The sequence below is a fragment of the Lagopus muta genome, chromosome 4 (genome assembly GCF_023343835.1).
Source record: "Lagopus muta isolate bLagMut1 chromosome 4, bLagMut1 primary, whole genome shotgun sequence".
In the NCBI taxonomy this organism is placed as follows: Eukaryota; Metazoa; Chordata; class Aves; order Galliformes; family Phasianidae; genus Lagopus; species Lagopus muta.
In genome coordinates this window covers 19,976,432-19,996,230 of record NC_064436.1, presented here as the reverse complement: position 1 = coordinate 19,996,230, position 19,799 = coordinate 19,976,432, and the positions used below count along the sequence as shown (strand labels likewise).

The window sequence follows — 19,799 nt, the reverse complement described above, 5'->3', positions numbered from 1 at the left end:
GTCTACAGGTTTATTCTTCTGTCTGGAGTACTGTACATAATATTGCTGAATATGAGAATGTAATTCAGTACTTTTCATAAGTGTACTGAATTCTGAATGTTCTTTCTAGTTGCTGACAGCATTACAGGTTTTGCTGTTCGTAGAAAAGCCCTCACCAGTTGCTAGGGTGGAATGGTGCTCTGTAACCAACAGCTAAGCCAAAAGAAAAGAAAAAGAAAATACATGATGCTTGATGACAATCCTAAGACTAGTGCAGGGCATTGCATGGCATTACATGGGAGTAACAGAATCTAATGCGTAAGGGAAACATGAAAGAAAGTGTAAGATCCCTTTGGGGCTAGGGAGGAAATGGAAAACGTTTTTGCAACATGGATGAGCTCTGCTTTCATGATAAAAAGAAATACGATATGCTCTGCAATTGAGATAGCTAAGAGAGGAGCCTGTAGGTAGACATTTGATCAAAAATAATCTGAAATTATTAGAAATTGATCTTTGGAACTGTGATATGAAGGAATCTCTTAAAATATGGGAAAAAGAATAAAATTAACATAAGAGATGGTACTTGAAATATGATAAATTGATCTTGGAAAAAAATAATCACTTGTGAATATGCTTTACATTAATTGTGCTAGCCAGCAGCTCTGTTTATTGTAGTTAGATGGTACCATATGGCTCAATCTAATATGATCAGAATAGTGAAAGAAATTGTGTATGTACATTTTTTTTTCTTCACCCAAATCTCTCTGGCTAGCTGGATGCTTTAGCAGAAATACAGTGGAGATGGAGTTGTCTTCTTGTGCTGGTTCATATCCTTTATTAGATTTAGGCAGAAAACTTATAAAAGAATGGGAAAAAACCAAACAAAGTGGTGTTTTGTCTGTACGTGGGCACTTCTAGTGTTCAAATTTTGTGGACAAAACAAGCTAGTGCTTTTTTGATGATAGTATGATGATTTCTTTTTTGCAACAAGAAGAATAGGCAAACAAAAAATGTTGCCATTTTTAAATTAATGATTTGACAGACATTCTTTGTTTGCTCTAATAGGTGAAAACTAGTTAAGAAACTCTTATTGGAGAGTAAATAGATTCTTGTTTGAAGCCTACTTGGAGGAAAGGTAATCTCATCTTGCAAACTGGACTATGTACTCATCCAGGCTAGGTAAAGACTGAAAAAATCCTCATATGAATCTTAAAACAGCAAACTGGGCACATATGCCAGCTGCATTGTCTTCCTGGCAGTAGCTAGAAATCTCATTAATATTTTTGTAGTAACTCTGGGACAAAACAATGACCCTTCTATCAGGGAGAGGTAGTTGCTTGATGCAAGTGGATAACATTGATATCAGAACTTCTGGAGAAGGGGAAACAACTATAATAGGCAGAATAATCCACTACTACTGAATGATTCTGTAGTTCATGAGAAAGGCATCTCTCAGTTCATACATACCTACATATAGGTATGGTCCCATGAATGTTAACATTTTCCTTTTATAAGTCTTGTTTCATCTTTCATTCCTGCTCCCAAACTGTTTCTGGTACTTTTTCTCAATGTTAGAATACAGTATAGAAAAAGGCAGCTAACTAATTTTTCTAAGAACACAAAAAACAAGTGAGTTTTTTTACAGTGCACATGTTCACTGATTTTTATTTTTTTTTTTATTTTTTTTTTTCATGTAGAAAGAGATCCCAACTGTATTTGTTGCCAGCTGTTAGCTGTGTGTGAAGCCTGAAGGCTGGATATATAATGGTTAGTTTCATACGGGGTACATAGCAGTATTTGGGAGGTGGAAGGTGTTTGAGGGAGGTGGCTGAGTCACCATCCCTGGATGTGTTTAAAAACCATCCAGATGTGGTGCTCAGGGGCACAATTGAGCGGTGTGTTGTTAGATTTAGGGCAGTATGGTTAGGTTGCAGTTGGACTTGATGATATTGAAGGTCTTCTCCAACCTGAACAATTCTATGGATCTGTTTCTAGTTTTTGAGTAATATTTAGGTACTCATTGACACATGACTTGGCAGAGATCTTTGCCTCAACAAGGAAGAGGCACATCTTAGTTTGACTGCAGATTTAAATTTCCTCAGGAGGAAGTAACATTCTTTTTGTTGTGGGTTTAATGGAAACTGCTGGTTGGAAGCTACTTAATATGTAACTCAGGTACCACGCAGGCGTTCTATCTGTGGTTTATTATTCTATGTATGTGTGAATGTGGGCAAGTCTTCAGCAGTGGAGATAGTCACTTTAAAGAAGTGATTAAATGTTCTCAATCAGTGGGAACCAGAGAATGCCATTATTTCCTGGGGCTTCTGAATAGCCTTTGGGCAGCAAATGGCTTACTGCCACTAGCCTGTAATGAAGAGTTGTGCAGCCTCTTCTTATCTATCAAGTCAAGAGAGAGGCACGATATTGGCTAGATGAAAAGCAAATAGTGCTGGTGAAAATGTGAAGACGTAGTGATAGGAAGATACAGTTCAACATTCTCACCCAATGTGTCTGTGATAGATACTGAGGTAGTACAAAACTTTCTTGGATGCAATCAGTGCCTTCTATTAAGTGGTATCACATAGTCACCAGTCTTTTGGAAGCACCCAAAGGAAAAATTAAGGAAATAGAAGCACTGGCTCAAATAGTGCCCCCAGTTAAGGCAGTAAAACTGAATTTTGCCTTGCTGTTTGTCAAAGCCAGATCGCGAAGGAAATATCTGAGTGCCTAATCAAGCATTTCATGTCTCTGGCCAAAACCATAAAGCATTGTTGTTGTTACCTTGTGAGAAGGGAAGACTTCCTTACTTTCAGAATGTGAATTATTTTGTCAGTCATTTAACCCAGACATCAAAATGTTTGTGACATGCATTCTTCCCCTGGCTATTATACTGTCACACAGCAGCCTCACTATTATGGGTTGGATCTGGGACCATTGTTCCAATTTTCTTCTGTAATTCTTATGGTATTCTGTTTCACCTTACACTCTGCTTGATACAGTAGTACCACTATATTGCACAGTGTGGGCCAACAGCAGTGTTGTGAAGTTTCACAACAGTGACAATCTTGGGCTCTGATATTTCAGTTATTTTTGAGAGCATGTCTTCACAGTAGCAAAGTTTTCAGTTGCTGCAAGTTATGTTGAATTGATGGTAAGTAAATACCTAAAAATAGAATTTTTCTGGAGGTGGTAATCACTGAACAGCAGGGCTTGCTTTGAAGTTCAGTGCCTGATGGGGATTTGTGAATGATGACGATAACAATCATCAGTGACAGCTTGAAATCTATCACGTTAACAATTAAAGACATTTCAATGAGAAAACCACTGTCAAGTCTACTAATGTTTGGCACACCTGTTGAAAATAATGAGAACAGCTCCCTGACGTGTCTAATGATATTTTAGATATTTAATTATAAAAAATGACTGAACACAGCTTATTTCTCTGCTTGAAATGTCATGGTTCTTGAATTCTAAGAAAATGGGCTTTTTTTTTTTTTTTTTTTTTTTTTTTTTTGAAGAATCAAAATTAAACCTTGTAATTTGTTAGAAACTGAAGTAAATGGTCTAATATATCTGCAGGGCTTCCTAAGGTTTGGTCAATTCTGCAATGTTCTGAACCATTTAAGAACCAACAGTTAGCTTCCGTTCCCTCAGAAGAATCTGTTAAAAAAAGAGAAAAAAAAACCAACAGAAAAAACAAGCTACCTTCTCATAAGACTTTAGACTGAAGATGCAGCAGAACTGGGGATACCACGATCTGTGGACACTTAAGAATGGAGAGAGGACATTGGTGTCTGGCTCACTGTCTTCGGTTCACTAAGAAGTGCAGTGTATTTTTCGCCCATTCCTGTCTGTTTCAAAGCGATCATGGTATGACCTTCTTGCAGGGTGCTCCAGAAGGGCAATACATGGAACTCTTCATATTCTAATACTCATTTTTATTTTCTCAACTTTTGGTAGAGACGAACAAAACTAACACACAGTCATTTACTGTTGTGCAAAGAAAGCAGATTGTAAGGCTCTTTGCAACTGCATGAGAGAAGTAAAGAAGAATATTAAAAGTTAATTGTGAATGGAGAAAACTAATTGCTAAAATAAAAAATATTTTTTGTACTACTTCTGGCTACTTCTGTAAAATTCTCTGAGTATCTGAATGTCTATAAATGAGGTATAATGGTCCAGAATAAAAGTGAATGATAGCCATTTCTTTTGACTATTAAGTGATACAGACACATTTGTACAGTAGAAAACCAGCAGTGGTCATTTCTAATGGACTGCAGATGAAATTTGAGTACTTCATGTTGATGGGGCCCTGGCAATGACTCCTTTTTAGCAAAGGATGACAGTACTTGTTTGGCGGGTGTACAAAGGTGTTGCTGAGGGTAAACAAGCAGCTGAGAGGAGCAGTGTGTGGCAGTCCACCTCATCTACAAGATCGGCGTTTCCATTTGCTCTGCAATTAGTGTGTCCATCAGATTATTTTTTTTAAATGTTGTCTGTTTGTATGCATCTTGTATGTGTGAGTTGCAGGCATAACTGAGTTGAAGCTTTCTTGAAAACGTAGAAAAGTCCGCGTGATTTGTCAAGGATGTTTTTGTGCTTTTCTAACTCTTGGTACCTAAGGGAAGTGAGCGATTGCTGCACTACTCTTGTAGTGATGGTGTGGGAGCGTTTTGCAAAACAGCTGCCCAAGAGTAACTTCTAACAATACTTTTGTTAGAGAGCTTTTTTTTTTTCTTTCTTTTTTAAACTTTTGTGCCTGTGATTCATCCCTTTCAGAACCCGAGTTGCTCAGACAATGTGCATTATACTGTTCAGCTTCTCTATGCCTCAGACTTAGATATCAAGATAGCTTTCTGCCTTGTCTCACGCAGTTTAATGGACTCAATTAAATGTACTTAAAAGTTTCTGATTCTTAAAGGTGGCATTGTTTGGTGAGCTGCTCAAATGCTTTAGGTACAGACATAGGTACGGAACATCTTTTGTTCTCTTCTATCTGTGGTCTTGTGAGAGAAAGATGGGATGAATTCTTCATTAAAATAAAGCTAAAATGCAGCTATAGAATTTATTCTTATACTGTCTCGTATGGGGTTTTACCTGTGGAAATGTTTATCTATTAAGTTACTCAGAAGTATTGGCTAGACTAAAGATTAGAACTGTTTAAAAACTTCCCGAGAACTATTCAGGTTACCAGGTGTATCAGTTGTTTTATAAAGATATTGTGAAGTACATAAGGATGTAGCAAATTAAACGCAAGTAGATAAGAGGAACATTCTTTCTGTTAATGAAAATTAAAGTAATTACATCTCAGGTTTTATTACTTAGTCCCTGGTTATGCAAAAACCAATGTGATTTCTTTTCCAGCTTAGTCAGCCCCCTTCCAGTTCTTCCTAGCACAGACTTTCCTGTGCAGTATTCTTTTCAAAGTTTGTCTAATTCTCTCTCTACTAAAATTACTGATTTTTCTTCATGTTCCAAAGATATTGATTCAAAAATAATAATCTCGTGTTTCAGAAGCTCATCCATTCTGTCCCTGAAAAGCCAACATTCATCTTTACAATTAATCTGAGCACTAGGTCTCAATGAATATTTAATTAAATCATTTTCTCTTGCTGTTTCTAAAAATGCTATCCATGAGATTTTCATGGCTATCTGATAAGGCATTAGGAAAAGACTCACTTCTTTCAGACAGGAATCTTTTTCCAGTCTGTTACGTTAGATGAGTTGTTTATTTCTTACTGTGGTGCTGGTTGCTTTATTGCACATAGCTCCCCTCCCCCCCAGATCTGTGTGTTCCAGTTAAATGATGGTGGTTCAGGCAAACCATACTCTAGGCTTTCCATTTATGTACTTTTGCAGAGGAGCAGTCGTGTGGATTAAAACATTCCTTGAATCTATGTGGGTCACCTCAAAAGTAATGCCTCCTATTTATTTCCATGGAAACTCTAACAGACACAAAGAGCACAATAACACTGTCTGATAGAGCAAATTCTCAGCTACAGGGCACAGAACTGCCTTGCTCTGGACTGAAGCTTTTATTTCCTATCATATGCCTGTTTTGCTTTTGCTTTTCAACCCGACTATACTCTCTGTGCAGCTCCGTGCTGTGTAGTTGGCACTTGTGAGGACAAACTGTCATCACCTTGGTGATCTCTGCTGTATGCTCAACTCTGACATTGAAATACCTATGATTTAACTCATTTGTTACATAAGCCTACTTCTACAGAATGCAATATTATTTACTAGAATATTTTAAACGTACAAAATATCACACAGCTAATAATTTGTCAATTATTACTTAGTTTTTTCCACAGTATTTGCCTTTTTACCATCCTTACCTTTCCAGTCTTTTAATAGATAAAATCTTTGGAAAGATCAAAGAAGCAGAAAAACAACAACAACAAAAGTTGTTGCCAGTTGAAAAAAAAAAAAGTTGCCAGTTGAACCAGGACAGATTGCTGGAGCCTGATGAAATCTGGAGCCTCCCTTTTGGCCTGGGAGATACTCTTCGTGTCCTTAAAACAGGGAGTTCCCTGTGACATTTTTATACAGCTGCAAATTCTGTAACAAAATAAAGTTTCTACTATGGGAGTCTGTAACGAATATTTATGTTTATTTTATTTTGGATCTAATATACACCATATTAACTGCTCATTCAGGCAAATCAGACTTTCAAGCAGTGAAAGCTGGTATAAAATTGCTCAGGCAAGAACTATTGCAAAGCAGAAGGGAATGAATGGAGTTTCCTACTTCAGTTCAATGAGGACTCTAGTGGTCTTTGAGCACAAAGGCAAGTGAAATAAAAGGAGCTGCCATTGGAAGTTATTTGATGAAGACTTGTGGTTAATGGCCATGTCTGAGAGTGTGCTTACTGCAGTCTACTTGTATTTGTGTTAAAATGGATCCCACAAGCCCAGCAGAGATTGGATGCCCATTGCGCTAAAACTGAGAAGAGCACCTTCTAATATTTTAATCTAGTATTTGTCGTGCTTCAAGAAAACATGTTTTTCTCCTGAAATTTTGAAGCCTAACAGAAATATTTAGAACACAAGATAGAAATGGATCATAACTTGCTGAACTGAATGTATGAGCAAACTAAGATTTGTATCCTTTATACCACATTGTTCACTTAGGAGTGCAGGGGGGGAATGAAGTCAGATTTGTCAGGCATGTTCTTTGTCAAGAATTAATCATAAAAAAAAAGATGCAGAAAACACTTTATCAGATAGATGTTAGTCAGAATATTCTTAGGGTCTATTTTTGACTATGCCATTTTGTTGGTTAACTTTTTATTGGTTTAACTTTCTAAAGATACAGCATCTTTGTTATTCAAATCCATAGCTTTAAATACTGAATATATGGCCTGGAAGCCATAAAGCCTCCTTAGGCTGCAAGATAAATGTCACTTTTTTTTCCCCTTCATTAATGACTATTAGATATTTTTAGAAACAATTCCATAAACCTGTAGCTTGAAGAAGCTTATCGTCCTTCAACGAGAAATGTCCACACGTAAGCATTCAATTCCATCCTTAATGCACATCTATTTCCAAAATGTCACGAGCTTTTGAGAATAGACTGTTATATTTCAGATAACTCTAAGACTTCTCTGTGAACAACCATTGCATATCAGAAAGACTTTCCTCTTTCAGCAGATTACATAATTTGAATAGTTTAGAGGAAATAATTAAACTCTCATTAACAATTGGATTCTAGAATTGCTTTTGTGTTTAACCTTTTTCTTGTTCCCCTTTAGAAATTTTTCTGTAACCTATAGCTATATAATTACAGCAAGTTTTCAATTTCTGTGTAAATGAGTGCTCTGGGAGCAAACCTGAGAAAAATAATGCCTTCTGCTTTCTTGCTTGTATCTGAATGAATAAAAACGAAACTGTAATGAAAATATTGTTATTTTTGCTGAGAAGCAGATCTTGCTCAGTTATGTGGGAGAGCAGCCAGCACAATGTAATGAACTTTGTTGCGTGCAATTAAAAGCAATACATTATTTGGTCATAAATGCACTCTTACAGATCATCTTGTGAATTCAGTGTTAACTTTGCAAGGAGAGGGAAGGAACTGTATTTTTCCAGTGAGAGAACGAAGAGACATTTTGAAAGCTTTATATGGTAATTTTATTAGCAAACCTGTTTTCATCTGCCTGTCACTTCTTGTATTACATGTTTTTTTTAAGCTGCATGTGAAGCATGCAGCACAATGAGTCTAGCTGCATGGTGAGAAATCAGGCAATGCTGCTAATGTGAGGGAAACAAGTACAATGTTTTTATGTTAAGATTATAAAATAATTTTTCTCATACTTCCATCTGTGAGGTGAGCTGTTAATTCCCTGTTGCAGTTTTCAATTACTTGTTTATCCAAGCACACAGTTTTAGGTATAAAAAGGAGCATTGCTATTAAGCTGTTAAGTATTTTTGGAGTTCCTATTGTTTTTCTGTATTGGAAGGATACCAATATGTTTAGTTCAATAGTGTTTGGCTGTAGAAGGCTGGGGAGTGGTGGTGGGGAAAGCTTTATTGGCAATTGTAGAAAGTCAAGTTAAAAAGACATTTGATCCTTATTTATGCCTTTTTTTCCTGTTTCTAGTAAAAGCTTTCATGGTGTGTTCATTGAGGAAAATGGTGAGCTCTAAAAATTGTACACTTACCAATTTGTGTCTCAGAGAATGAAAGTTCAGTGTCAGAACAAGCAAGATGAATGCCTTTTTTCTACCCTTTTCGACTTTTTGGTTTTTTTTAAGGTCTTTGAAACAATAAAAAGTCAAAGACATTTAAATTAATCATTTCAGGGCACAATGTACTTCTGGGAGAAAAACAATATAGATGCATAATAGCAATCATCAGCTGCTTTTTCTTATTAGGTACTGAGGTATCTTCTGTATATCTCAACTTTTAAGATCATGAGCTCACTCCTGTTCCCATCTGGCTGCTTGAGCCAAGACTTCTTACGGAGAAGGAAGAAGAGCTGGAGACTAGTGTTTTTCAGTTAGTGGCCTTACTGTAAAGCACTCTTCTTATTTAAGTCACAAACTCAGTAGGACCACTTTCAGGCTTCTTTACAAATAGTGTCTTCATATAGTAGCCAATAAGAAGAGCAAGGAAAAAAAAACTGGAGAGCATGTGGAATTTATGGCAAAACATGAAACTAATAGCATTTGATCTTTTGGAGGAAAAAAATGTAAACTTGGATATTGGCAAGGAACTGTATTTTATCACTTCCCTATGCTACAATACTTTGATTTAATGAAGCACTCATGAAACTGTGAAAGGAGAAGATTGCAAAACACACTATTGATTATTAATCTCATGGTAAAACCTGGTCCTGTGCATAAGTTGCTTGTTATAACAAAGTCATTACAAATGCAAATTTAATTTGTGTGCACAGTCCTGGGTCTTCAAAAGCACACAGCTGGTACTCAGCTGCTGTAAGTGGCAGCTGCTTGCAGGATTGTGATATCCCTTGTAAGAGCTGGTCCCAGCATAGGCAGAAAAATTGCGTTCCTCTTCAGCATACCTAAATGTATGCCAGAAGAGCTGGCATGTGAAGCTTCCTATTAGTTCAGGAAGGATCTCTACAGCATCACTTAAAAAACGGGGGGGGGAGGGAGGGAGCAGAAAGAAGGGAGGCATTGAGAATTGTTAGCATCTCTATGGCTGAGAACACCAGTTAGATTAGTTTGCTTGTAGTTTGCTTGGCTGTCTGCCAGAGAGAAGTTCAGCCTTGGGCAGAGTTCTGCACGTTGTGAATCGGTGCTCTGTAACATGTAAGCTCCTCGCAGTGCAGCCTGGAGAGATGCATTAGAATTGATATCGTTGGTGTTCCCCAATGCTACGCGTCTCCATTGTTTGCCATGGGCAGCTCTTTCCAGAATTTGAAATCTGTGACTGAGTGGCGAAAGATCGCTTCTGATTCCGATCCATTATATTCTCTTTTGCTGTACCTTCACCTTCAGGTAGGTGACCTTACGGAGTTAACAGGTACAGCATATGCTGTGCCTCCTCTGCAAAGTTAAATTGGTGTTTGACCTTAATTCCTAATGGATCTGGCAGTGGTTGGATCAACTAAAGACAGCACTATGTCACTTAAAGCATCAAGACCTGTCCTAATGTGCCCAGAAACACATGATGGCTGGTGTAAGAGGACATTGCTTTCATTTCTGTGTTCATTTCTCCTAAAGCCAAGGGCTCCTAGATGCTTTGGTATGTGACCCAGAAGCTCTTCTGTCCTCTCAAAAGAATTAAAGCTTTTCTGTGGTAGTCAACTACCAGGCCACATATATCCAGCAGAATACAAACATGCTAAAGGGTTCTGAAATATGAATTTTAAAAGTAATAGTTTAATAATAACTCATGTTGTGGATTCTAACTACCCATCCATTTGCTGGCTTTCATTGTCCAATGTCATTCACAATTCAGTCTCTCTGCTCATGCCTGTGGGCATATCCTCAGCCTACTTGTCTGTTTTCCTCGTTCCTGTATATCCTCCAATTGTTGGGTAATTTGTACTGTATTTCTCATTAGTTTTGGAATGCAAGGTTTTAAAAGGAAAGCAGTAAGTAACGAGGTGCATACAATCGGGTTATCAGGCAAATTAGTTAAATCCTCCTGAGCTGTGAGCTCACGGCTTGTATAGAGATGTAACAAGCAGACTTCCAGTTGATCCTACTATTGTACTGAGTGAAGTTATGTTGTCTGGGAGTGGGATGTTTGTAAGTTAGCTAGGTCTCTTGAACGCTGCTTTCTGCAGATACTCACCTTAGCCCAGGCAGACTGCTTTACTACAACTTCATTAAAGGTGAATTCCCCATCAGCCAGCCTGATACTTAACAATGCAGGCCATCAGTGCTCAGGCTGTTTGAAGATGTGCTACCTTTAAAGATAAGTAGCAGAAACGTGTGAGAGCCTTTTACAGGCTCTTAGACTTGTCTGATAATTATTTTTATTAGCTGTTTACGTTATTTTATTTCTAGTTTAATACATTTATTTTAAAATGTTTCGTATGTGCTAAAATGCTCGCAGTTTGTTGTTTCCAAGCCATTTGAATTGCTCCTTTTTATGTTCATCATAGGTGGTTTTTTGCACAACAGAGGTGTGAAAAGATGCTCCTAATAAGCCTGTAGACATATAATAATTGATACCAAAATTCAGAGCATTATTTGTTTGTGAATTCAGTGTTCAGATGACAAATAATGTAACTTCTAAGAGGTAGGGTGATTATTTTTCCATGTTTGCAAAAATACTAGTGAAACTCTGAGTTGACAAATTCTGTTTATCAGTCTAATTTACTTATAACTGCTAAATCTGGGCTCAGAATATGGGCTGTTGTGTTAGATGTCAAGCATGTTCAAATAGGATTTTGTCAGGAAATTAACTGCTACACAGCTGCTGATTTTTTCTATATATTTTTCTAAGGATGAGATATTTCAACTAAATAATCACTTTAGTTGATACTCAGTGACTAAATTTTTATGCTGTTTACTTAAACGCATTGAAAAAGTGTTCCCACCTGTCAACCTTTCAGAACCTGACTTGTTGATTTGGGTCTATGTTATTTTACCTCATTTTTTGGCTACTCTAAGTGCCAACGCAGAATACACTGTGGTAGTTTTCTACCTCGATTTTTGGCATTTCGGGGCTGAAGAGACTGTTTGCACATGTTGAGAGTATTACCTTACCTGCTTGAGAGTATTTCTGAATTTCTGTACAAGGCATGGAAGGTGCTAGTATAATTAGAGAGACTGCAGAATAGATGAACAAGCTGATAACTAAACAAGCTAATAACTAAACTTACAAATGATGTCTGTTTTAAAACTGTTTACCTGAATAGTTATTTCTGAATGTTCATTTACTGTCTCTGTGGGATCTCTCTTCCATGAGATTTCAAGCAGCTCTATCTCTTCCTTGGTCGATGTTAAGCACCTGCGAAAGCAATGAGGCTATGGCTGCACTGATTGTAGGTATACTGTAAAGTCAAACGTATAGTATCATCTAACTGTTGTGGCCTGTAGTTTCTTTGGTGAAAGCTTATTCTGTCTTTCAATGATGCCTGATCCATGGTGCTGATGAGGAAGTGCTAAAAGAGGCTATTTGACCAGTAGCACCAAACAGATGTTATGAGGGCTGACCTCATTTGTGACTGGGGAATGTCTGCTGTCTCTGGAGACCCTCCGAAGTTGCCAAAAGGCAGAGTGCTCTGATCACGCTAACATGAGAAACACAGAGAAGCTGGGTTATGTTAAGTAAGCAGAGGTTACCTCAAAGAAGAGGCAGCCCGCTCAGTGCCTGCTATTTGTGCCTCATGAGCAGGCAAAATGAAGGGAATGGGAGCTGGGATCCTAGGTTAATAGCAGAAACCACTGAGGAACCAAAGAATCTAGTAGAAAAAAAAGAGTTACAAAAGCTTACTGTGAGAAGAAATATGTCTCCTTTATGTGACAGAAGTTCACAGTAATTTGGCTTTCCCTGATTATTCGAGTTGTTCAGCCAAGGAGAAGATATTCGATTGTGTTTGAAAGGGGCAATTTCAAGGTTTCATTTGTTGTTTTTGGTATGTCCCATTCACTTGCAGATCATGCTGCAGTGATCCTCTTTGTGTGAACCTCCTTGGGCTCAGGGTGATCTGGAGGCAAAGAGGAAGTGTTTCGTGTAAGAAGTGTGTGATGAGCATTTTTTGAAAGAGATTTGCTAAAATGGCACTAGAGAAGTGGAATTGGAAATGTTTGAGAGCATGGCAGGTGGTAGAACTGATTTTTTTTCCTTATACACTAGGATAATAAATGCTTTGTAACGTGGACTTAGCTACATGAACTCTGTGCATATGCGTGTGATTCTCAATATTGGAAATAGTATGGTAATTTTGTTTTCCTGTGATTATTTGATAGCTTGGTAATTTCAAGGTAAATTTTAGCCATTGCAGAGCCCTACACTGGCATGTCTGTGCTGTTTTTTGTGCCTAAGCAATCTGCTGCTTACTGTGAAATGTTTTTAGATCCTACTGGTTTGAGGAAGGTTGAAATCCTGGCAGCCTACTAGTAGTGTTGGATCCAGGGACAAACTGCTTGGCTTTCTGTCTCTTCTGGTTCCAGACTCAAACAGAAAGTGAACATGTTAGACATATTTTATAACACAAAGCCTCCTTCATCTACTGTAAAGCTCTACTGAGTAGAGATGCAATGATCAGGTCAAGGAGATGCAATGCCTTTGATCCTTATATTCTTCTAGTTGCAGTTTGTTTGCAGTTAGCATCCAAGGGGTGGGTTTCAGTACTGCAAACGGAGCAGAGCTGCTCTTTGGGCTGCTCTGTAAAGTGCTTTGACACTGGAACCTTTCCATTCCTTTGGCTTGTCAGACCTCATATCACAGAACCTCTGCATGATGCTCCTCAGGAAATTTCCCTTCCATGGGAAAAGAAGCTTGCCTGAAAGTTTTATGTGTATTGTATCTACAGACATGGACCAACTATTAATTTAACTTGCGTATGAGTTTGTGAGCAATACTGTAGAAAAGCTGCTGAGTATTTCAATTGTAACATTGGTTTGCAGTGTTCACTTACTGAATGCTTACTGATTAAATCAGTCATGGGTTGTTTTTTTAAATATTCTTAAGCACATAGGTGTAAACAAACTAGGGGATACGAATTTTCAAAATGAATGAGTTTTACAATACAATTAATGTGACTGATGTTGCTGCCCCTGCATGTTTGCATCAGAAATATTGCAGTGAAGAATATACAGCTGGGAAACTTTTGGAAATAGTGATTCTATAGGCAATGTTACTGAGTGCTTATAATGGGCAAGCGTGGTATTTTTAAATGTAATGATTTGCTTTGGGAAATCTGATTCTAGCTGTGATTCAGTGGGTACATTTCAGTGTTATAGCAAGGAGAGGTGTTGACATGTGGAATAAAGAGCAGTTCAATGAGGCAGTAACAGTACACCATGTTATATAAGTAGCCATCTGAAGCAGTATGAATTTAAGTACTTAGCGCAACTGCTCATGGACTGATAAAGAATTGTCCTTCAAGGACTCAACAGATCATTTTGAATAATGAAAACAGAACCATTTCAATTGTCTCAAGAACAGGAAGAGCCTTGTTGAACTATATGAGCTAGTTTATGCCAGGAACTCAATCGACTTGTAAGCAGATTGTTTACTATTGCCACAGAAACTCACTTCTATTAAAAAAGAAATACCCATGTGCAAAACATACCCAAATGTTTTTATCTGTACTAAAAAAAGATGGCATCTAAAGCCTGAGCTTTGCTTTTCTTTGTGCAAGATCTTCTTGTACATTATTTTTGGAAAATGTGCACTAGCAGTGGTTAGTGAATTTTCTCAACGGACAAAGTTAGGAGATATACATGTGCCATGAACAGCTCATGTTCTGCTCTACCAATTCAGCCAAATATTTCAATAAAACTTAAGTGGATTGAGAGGGCAGCTGTTGAAGAAATCTGGCCAAATAGCTGCATGCTGCAATCTGCCAAAGACATCCTACATAAGTAGCCTGAGCATTCTTTGAGTTCAGTTTTTGTCTCAACATCGTGCTTTTATGTGGAGGACTTGTGGCAAAGATGTGATAAATATCAGGGGAGACTTGAGAGCAGCCTTTCAATATCTAAAGGGGAGCTGTAAGAAGAAAGGGGTCAGACAGCAGGATCTGTTGTGGTAGGACAAGGGGAAATGGTTTCAAACTAAGAGGAGAGATTTAGACTGCACGTGAAGAAGAAGTGTTTTACACTAAGGGTGATGAGGCACTGGCGCAGGTTGCCCATAGAGCTGGTGGATGCCCCATCCCTGGAGACAGCCAAGGTCAGGCTGGAGGGGCTCTGAGCACCTGATGGAGCTGTAGGTGTCCCTGTTCAGTGCAGTGGGTTGGCCCAGATAGCCTTCAAGGTCCCTTCCAACTCAAATGGTGAAAAGAATTCTCAAGCTCTGTGTTTAAAGTCAGTTGTGCTTAGGGTTGTGGGTTTTTGTTTTTTGTTTGTTTGTTTGTTTTTGGTTTGTTTGTTATGTTTGTTTTTGGTTTGTTTGTTTTTGGTTTGGTGTTTTTTTTTTTTTTTAAATCACATTGGCTTTTTTTTTTTTAAATGAAAGCATAGTCAGCGTCAAAGGAATGGCAGAGAAAACTGATGTGGAAGATAGTGTCTTTGGAGATTGAAGAGTTAAATGTCAGATAAACATTTTAAGAGGCAGACTCTGAAAGAAGCCTGGGCTGAAATACTAGGAGCTGTTTGCATGAGTACTCATATCTTAGAGCAAATTGAAGATCAGAAAATCTTTCGTGTTGCTGTTGAATTTTAGCTGCCTTTATAGTACTATTATGCCCCTTCCAGGAGGAAGCTAGCTCTGTATCTGCTGGTTTACCTCTCAGCAGAAGTAAAGAATGAGAATTGAAGCCTGGAGCACAGAGGAGAAACTGTATCAGCAGCCGCATGAAGAGGCATGCACTGCATGCAGGCTTCTATTTTGAGCAATATTATTGACACAACCTTAAAATGATCTGACGACTCTACTGTTAGTGAAGGGTATTGGGAGGCCTATAATGAATGTTATAGGGAGCAGGACATTTGCTGAAAATATTTTCTCAGAAATGGTTATTAAAATGCAGTCTGCTCTGCTGTCAGTCACAGTTTTTGCTGTCCTACTGGTTTAACTCTGTAATGTTTCATGCTTTTTGAGGTAGAGGCTGGGAACTGGATTAGTACTGTATGCAAATGTCAAAAAAACAGCAAAAAAACTGCTGATGAGCATGGGTTTCTTCATTTGTCGAGTACCACAGTATTCTTTCACTACAGGATCCACAGGAATGCTGAGGATGTTCTTGGATATGGCCATCCATGTATAAGGAGATTATCAGTAAATTAGTTGTCTGTAGGTCACATCCTAAAGCACTTGAAGAAGCTGTTTCTCTGTTACTTCATTAAAAAGAAAAGGGGGGCGGAGAAAAAAGAAGTGAGAAAGCTGTCATTTCTTCCTAATTATTCATCAGTCAAGGATCATAAAACTTAGGTGTGATGTTTTGTACGTGAAGTAAGCTCAATACAGTCATATCATTTGAACTTACATCCATATATTGATTTTTATCAACGCTGGTTTTGTAATAGACACAGTTAGAAAAGATGGAGTGTAACAATTGCATGGTGTGGGTGAATCACAATACAGATGTGATTCTAATTATTAGTCACTATCTCTGCTCATCACAGTGATGGTGGGCATCTCCAATTGCTGGAAAAGCATATATATGTGGGTTGAAGCTCAAGCCTTGCATTCTTAAAAGTTCTCTGTATTTGCTCAGCATTTATACTGTGTTGGTCTCAGCCACGTGTAAACTCCCACCACGCTGCCTGTGACTCAGGAAGACATTCACAGTGTTTTCATTAAGTTTTGATTAACTACTTGAGGGCCAGTGTTTGCACAACCAGTTGATCCATGCAACTGATTCAGCCATTATTGCAACCAAGCCCACGGCCATTTAGGTAAAAGTGAGACTGCACTCTGGTCATCTTTGATCAACTAGGATCAACTTTCTTTGCAACAGTTGTTGTCAGTCATTCCCTAAATTCCTAAATTTCTTGTTACAGATAGAGATGAACTTCATCTTGTCTACTTGCATGGGGATAAAGTTAAAAAATAAAACAACTGAGTAGATTTGTGTCTCATTACATCTTTATTGTAAAGAAATATTTCAGATCTTAGACAGCTTTGTTATTGTCAAATTAATGCACTCAAGACAGAAGACCACCTGAAGTTCATTGAATGAAGGAACTTGTTACATTTCAGTAAATGTCACAGGTCAGAAGCCGAAACAATGGGTTTTGTGCCTTTAAGTTGTTTTAGGCAATCCTTATGAACAGTGCTGTATATGAGGTGTAACCATGCTTTTGGACTAACGAATAAGTATGTCTGCAAATTCCTCTTTCTCTCCAAAGCACAAAATAAGGTGGTATTAACAGTTTCATGATATCTATAGCTGAGGTTCGACAGTTGAAAATATTTTTGTTCTCCTGTGGAATTAACATCTAGTTCCATAGTAAGTGAGCGTTGAGTCTTGCATGTCCAGTGTCACACAAGTGTCACCAAGAAATGCTTAGGAATAATCATCTCCTGCTGTGTACAGTGAACTGACGAAACTTGAGGCTGTGGAGACAGCCTTGGAATTCCTCCGTGAACAGCCATTGAAACTTGGATTCCTTGGAGCTGCTTTTTTCTTGCGACTGGGATGGGAGTTGTCTCCGTCGTTGGTGTCGAGCACTACTGTTGTGCTGGACTCCATTCTGGACACAGCATATAGACTGCTTTGCCGGGTGGGATGAAACCTGGCAGCCTTGAGCTCTAGTTCATCATGACTGGACAACTCAATGAAGGGGCACCAGCGGAAAGCTCTCTTGAAGCCAGCTCTGAACCTGCGAAAAAAGGTACTTGGTGAGAGAGTGTGCATGTGAGAGCCAGCCACGGGCCTTCGTCTGAAAACATGTACGGTACTGCCTTAACATAGGGACTCTGCTGATTTCTTTGCTCCTAGCAATGTCTGTGGGGAGGTCACTGGAAGTTCCCTTGGCTAAGATCAAGGTAGGAAAAAATGGCAGTGATAACAGCTGTTTTTTGTTTCTGATATTATTTATTTTCCCTGCTTTGTGACATTTTCCTGATAATCAATTTCTCTTCCTTTGCCATACATAAAAATAAGGGTGTAAACAATTAAATGCCAGCTTTCTTAAAGCTGTCTTCATAGAAATTTATCTGATTGACTTGTAATGAAACCCATGCCTGTATTTTGTCTTTCCTCAGCAGAAACTTTGCAGCATCCTATCCCTTGCTCTAAAACAACAATTCAGCTTCAAGATTCTACTATTTCTGTTGTTTCCTTCTGTCTTAGAGAGGCTTGAATGGGATTTATGTAATGACTGATAATGATTCACATAAAATATTTGGAAAGTCATTTGCAAAGTCAAGATCTGAGAAAGCCTGAAAACTGAATGTGAATGATGTACAAGCAGGAAAGAATGTTAAGGCTTTAGCACATTGGTTCTTGCAACATTCATATGTGAGCGCTTTTTATCAGTTCAAATCATAGACAGAGATTAAATAGCAGGACCATTATAATTTTTTTGTGTGTAAGCCGTTGCATCATAGAAATGAAATACCAGAAAACAAAACAAAACCAATTCACAGTGTATTTGTGTAACCTGAAAAAGAGCATCTTTTCACCTAGACGCAAAACATAATGGACTTCTTTCACTTCTGCTGGTTTTATTTCAACAATGTTTCTGTGCTGCTTATTGTCTGCAAGCTTTTTGTAGCAATGGTTCTGCTACCACAGTGATAACTACAGATAAAAACATCTATGAATTTTTCAGTGAAAACTGATCTCCCAGAACTAATTACCCTTCCTCCTCAGTTTTTCAGATGCAGATAAATATATAAATCAAAAATTGTTTTTCCATACTTTGGTATGGAGTTGTCACATGATTACAAATGACCATGTAGCACGCTATTCATCATTCCACTGATTATATGCAGTCCAAATGTAGAAGTAGTAGCAAAGTAAAGAATGAACCCCTAATGGAAATAGGTTTAGTGTAGTAAGCTGTAAAACCCAAATATCTTTAGATTGTATTTTTTCATTGCACTTTCTATCCTCTTTCATATTCAGGGTTTGGTTTTCTCCCTCTTGAAATACTGCTATCTTTAGATACATTGGTAATGTCCTAGCCTGGAAGGTGAGGCTGGGGATAGCTATTATAACCATGTCTGATACCAGATCCAACAGAGGTAACAAACACTGCTGTGTGAATAGACCTGACTCCCAGCAACAGGCTTTCCTTTTCCTACTGTATGAAAAAGCAGTGAACATTCAGGCTTCTTAATTTCAATACAAAATTTAATCGTAATTAAACTGTCACCAATATGGCATTCTTGCATTGAATATTGAACCAGGAGATCTTTATTGTGTCTCAGAATTGCAAAGAATTTTGGTGGATTTGCATTCTTTAGTCTAGGTGAGCAATTTTGCAGTGTACAAGTGTCAACATATACTTAAACCACATAATCAGTGTTATTTTTTATTAATAATGTCTTCTGTAGCTGCCACCAGTGTTTTTGAAGTAAACTGTAGTGTTTTAGAGATGATGTGGTAGTAAATAAGAAAATTTGAGACCTGGTTCTTTGGCTTTGTTTTTATGGACACTAGATGTCTCGTGATGTCTGGTCTCCATTTAAATGGGAAATTTTCTATTTGAATTAGAATTTTGGTCTGGGATGCTAAATTGTTAGTTCTTGTTTAAACAATTGTAAGCATACGTGATTAAAAAGGATCAGAAAGCTTTAAGAAATCAGGCATTGATATTTCAAAGGACGGAATGTTAAGCATTGTAGGCTACTCCTGATTATGGAAAATGGTTACTTATTCAAAGGAAATTTGAAATAATCTTTAAGATTACTTATTTAATACTGATTCATGCTGACTTTGCTGACTATTTGATTGTTCTTAATGGTCTCTATTCAGTAAGACTAGAAGAAACACTGAACAATAGGACAGCTAGGATGTTGCTTGGTTGGATCCTGGTCCTTCAGGATGAAATGAAGAACAGAAACTGGTTCTGCAGACCAGCAGTCTTGAATTGCCAAATACCCATAACATTCAACAAGGTCTGTGCCTTTTGAAATTGAAAACATAATGGTACCTGGCATTTCTTGCATCGCCATCAAGCAGTACTGTAATATAGTACAGAGTAACAAAAATATAAATATCTGTTTTATTAGCCTGCTACAGACCTCAGAGTTCAGTAGAAATCAAACGTTTAGGTA

At 37.9% G+C, this 19,799-nt stretch overlaps 1 protein-coding gene and 1 long non-coding RNA gene across 4 annotated transcripts in view; one reads left to right on the top strand and one right to left on the bottom strand.

Annotated features, from left to right (window-relative positions):
* The window catches only part of LOC125692101 (uncharacterized), a 208,112-nt gene that overhangs the window by 26,395 nt on the left and 161,918 nt on the right, over positions 1-19,799 (top strand). The window lies entirely within an intron of this gene.
* The window catches only part of TACR3 (tachykinin receptor 3), a 31,296-nt gene continuing 28,176 nt past the window's right edge, over positions 16,680-19,799 (bottom strand). The window contains exon 5 of the mRNA XM_048942203.1: positions 16,680-17,395. Coding sequence (XP_048798160.1) covers positions 17,080-17,395 — 316 coding nt within the window. The 3' untranslated portion in view covers positions 16,680-17,079. The remainder of the gene's footprint in view (positions 17,396-19,799) is intronic.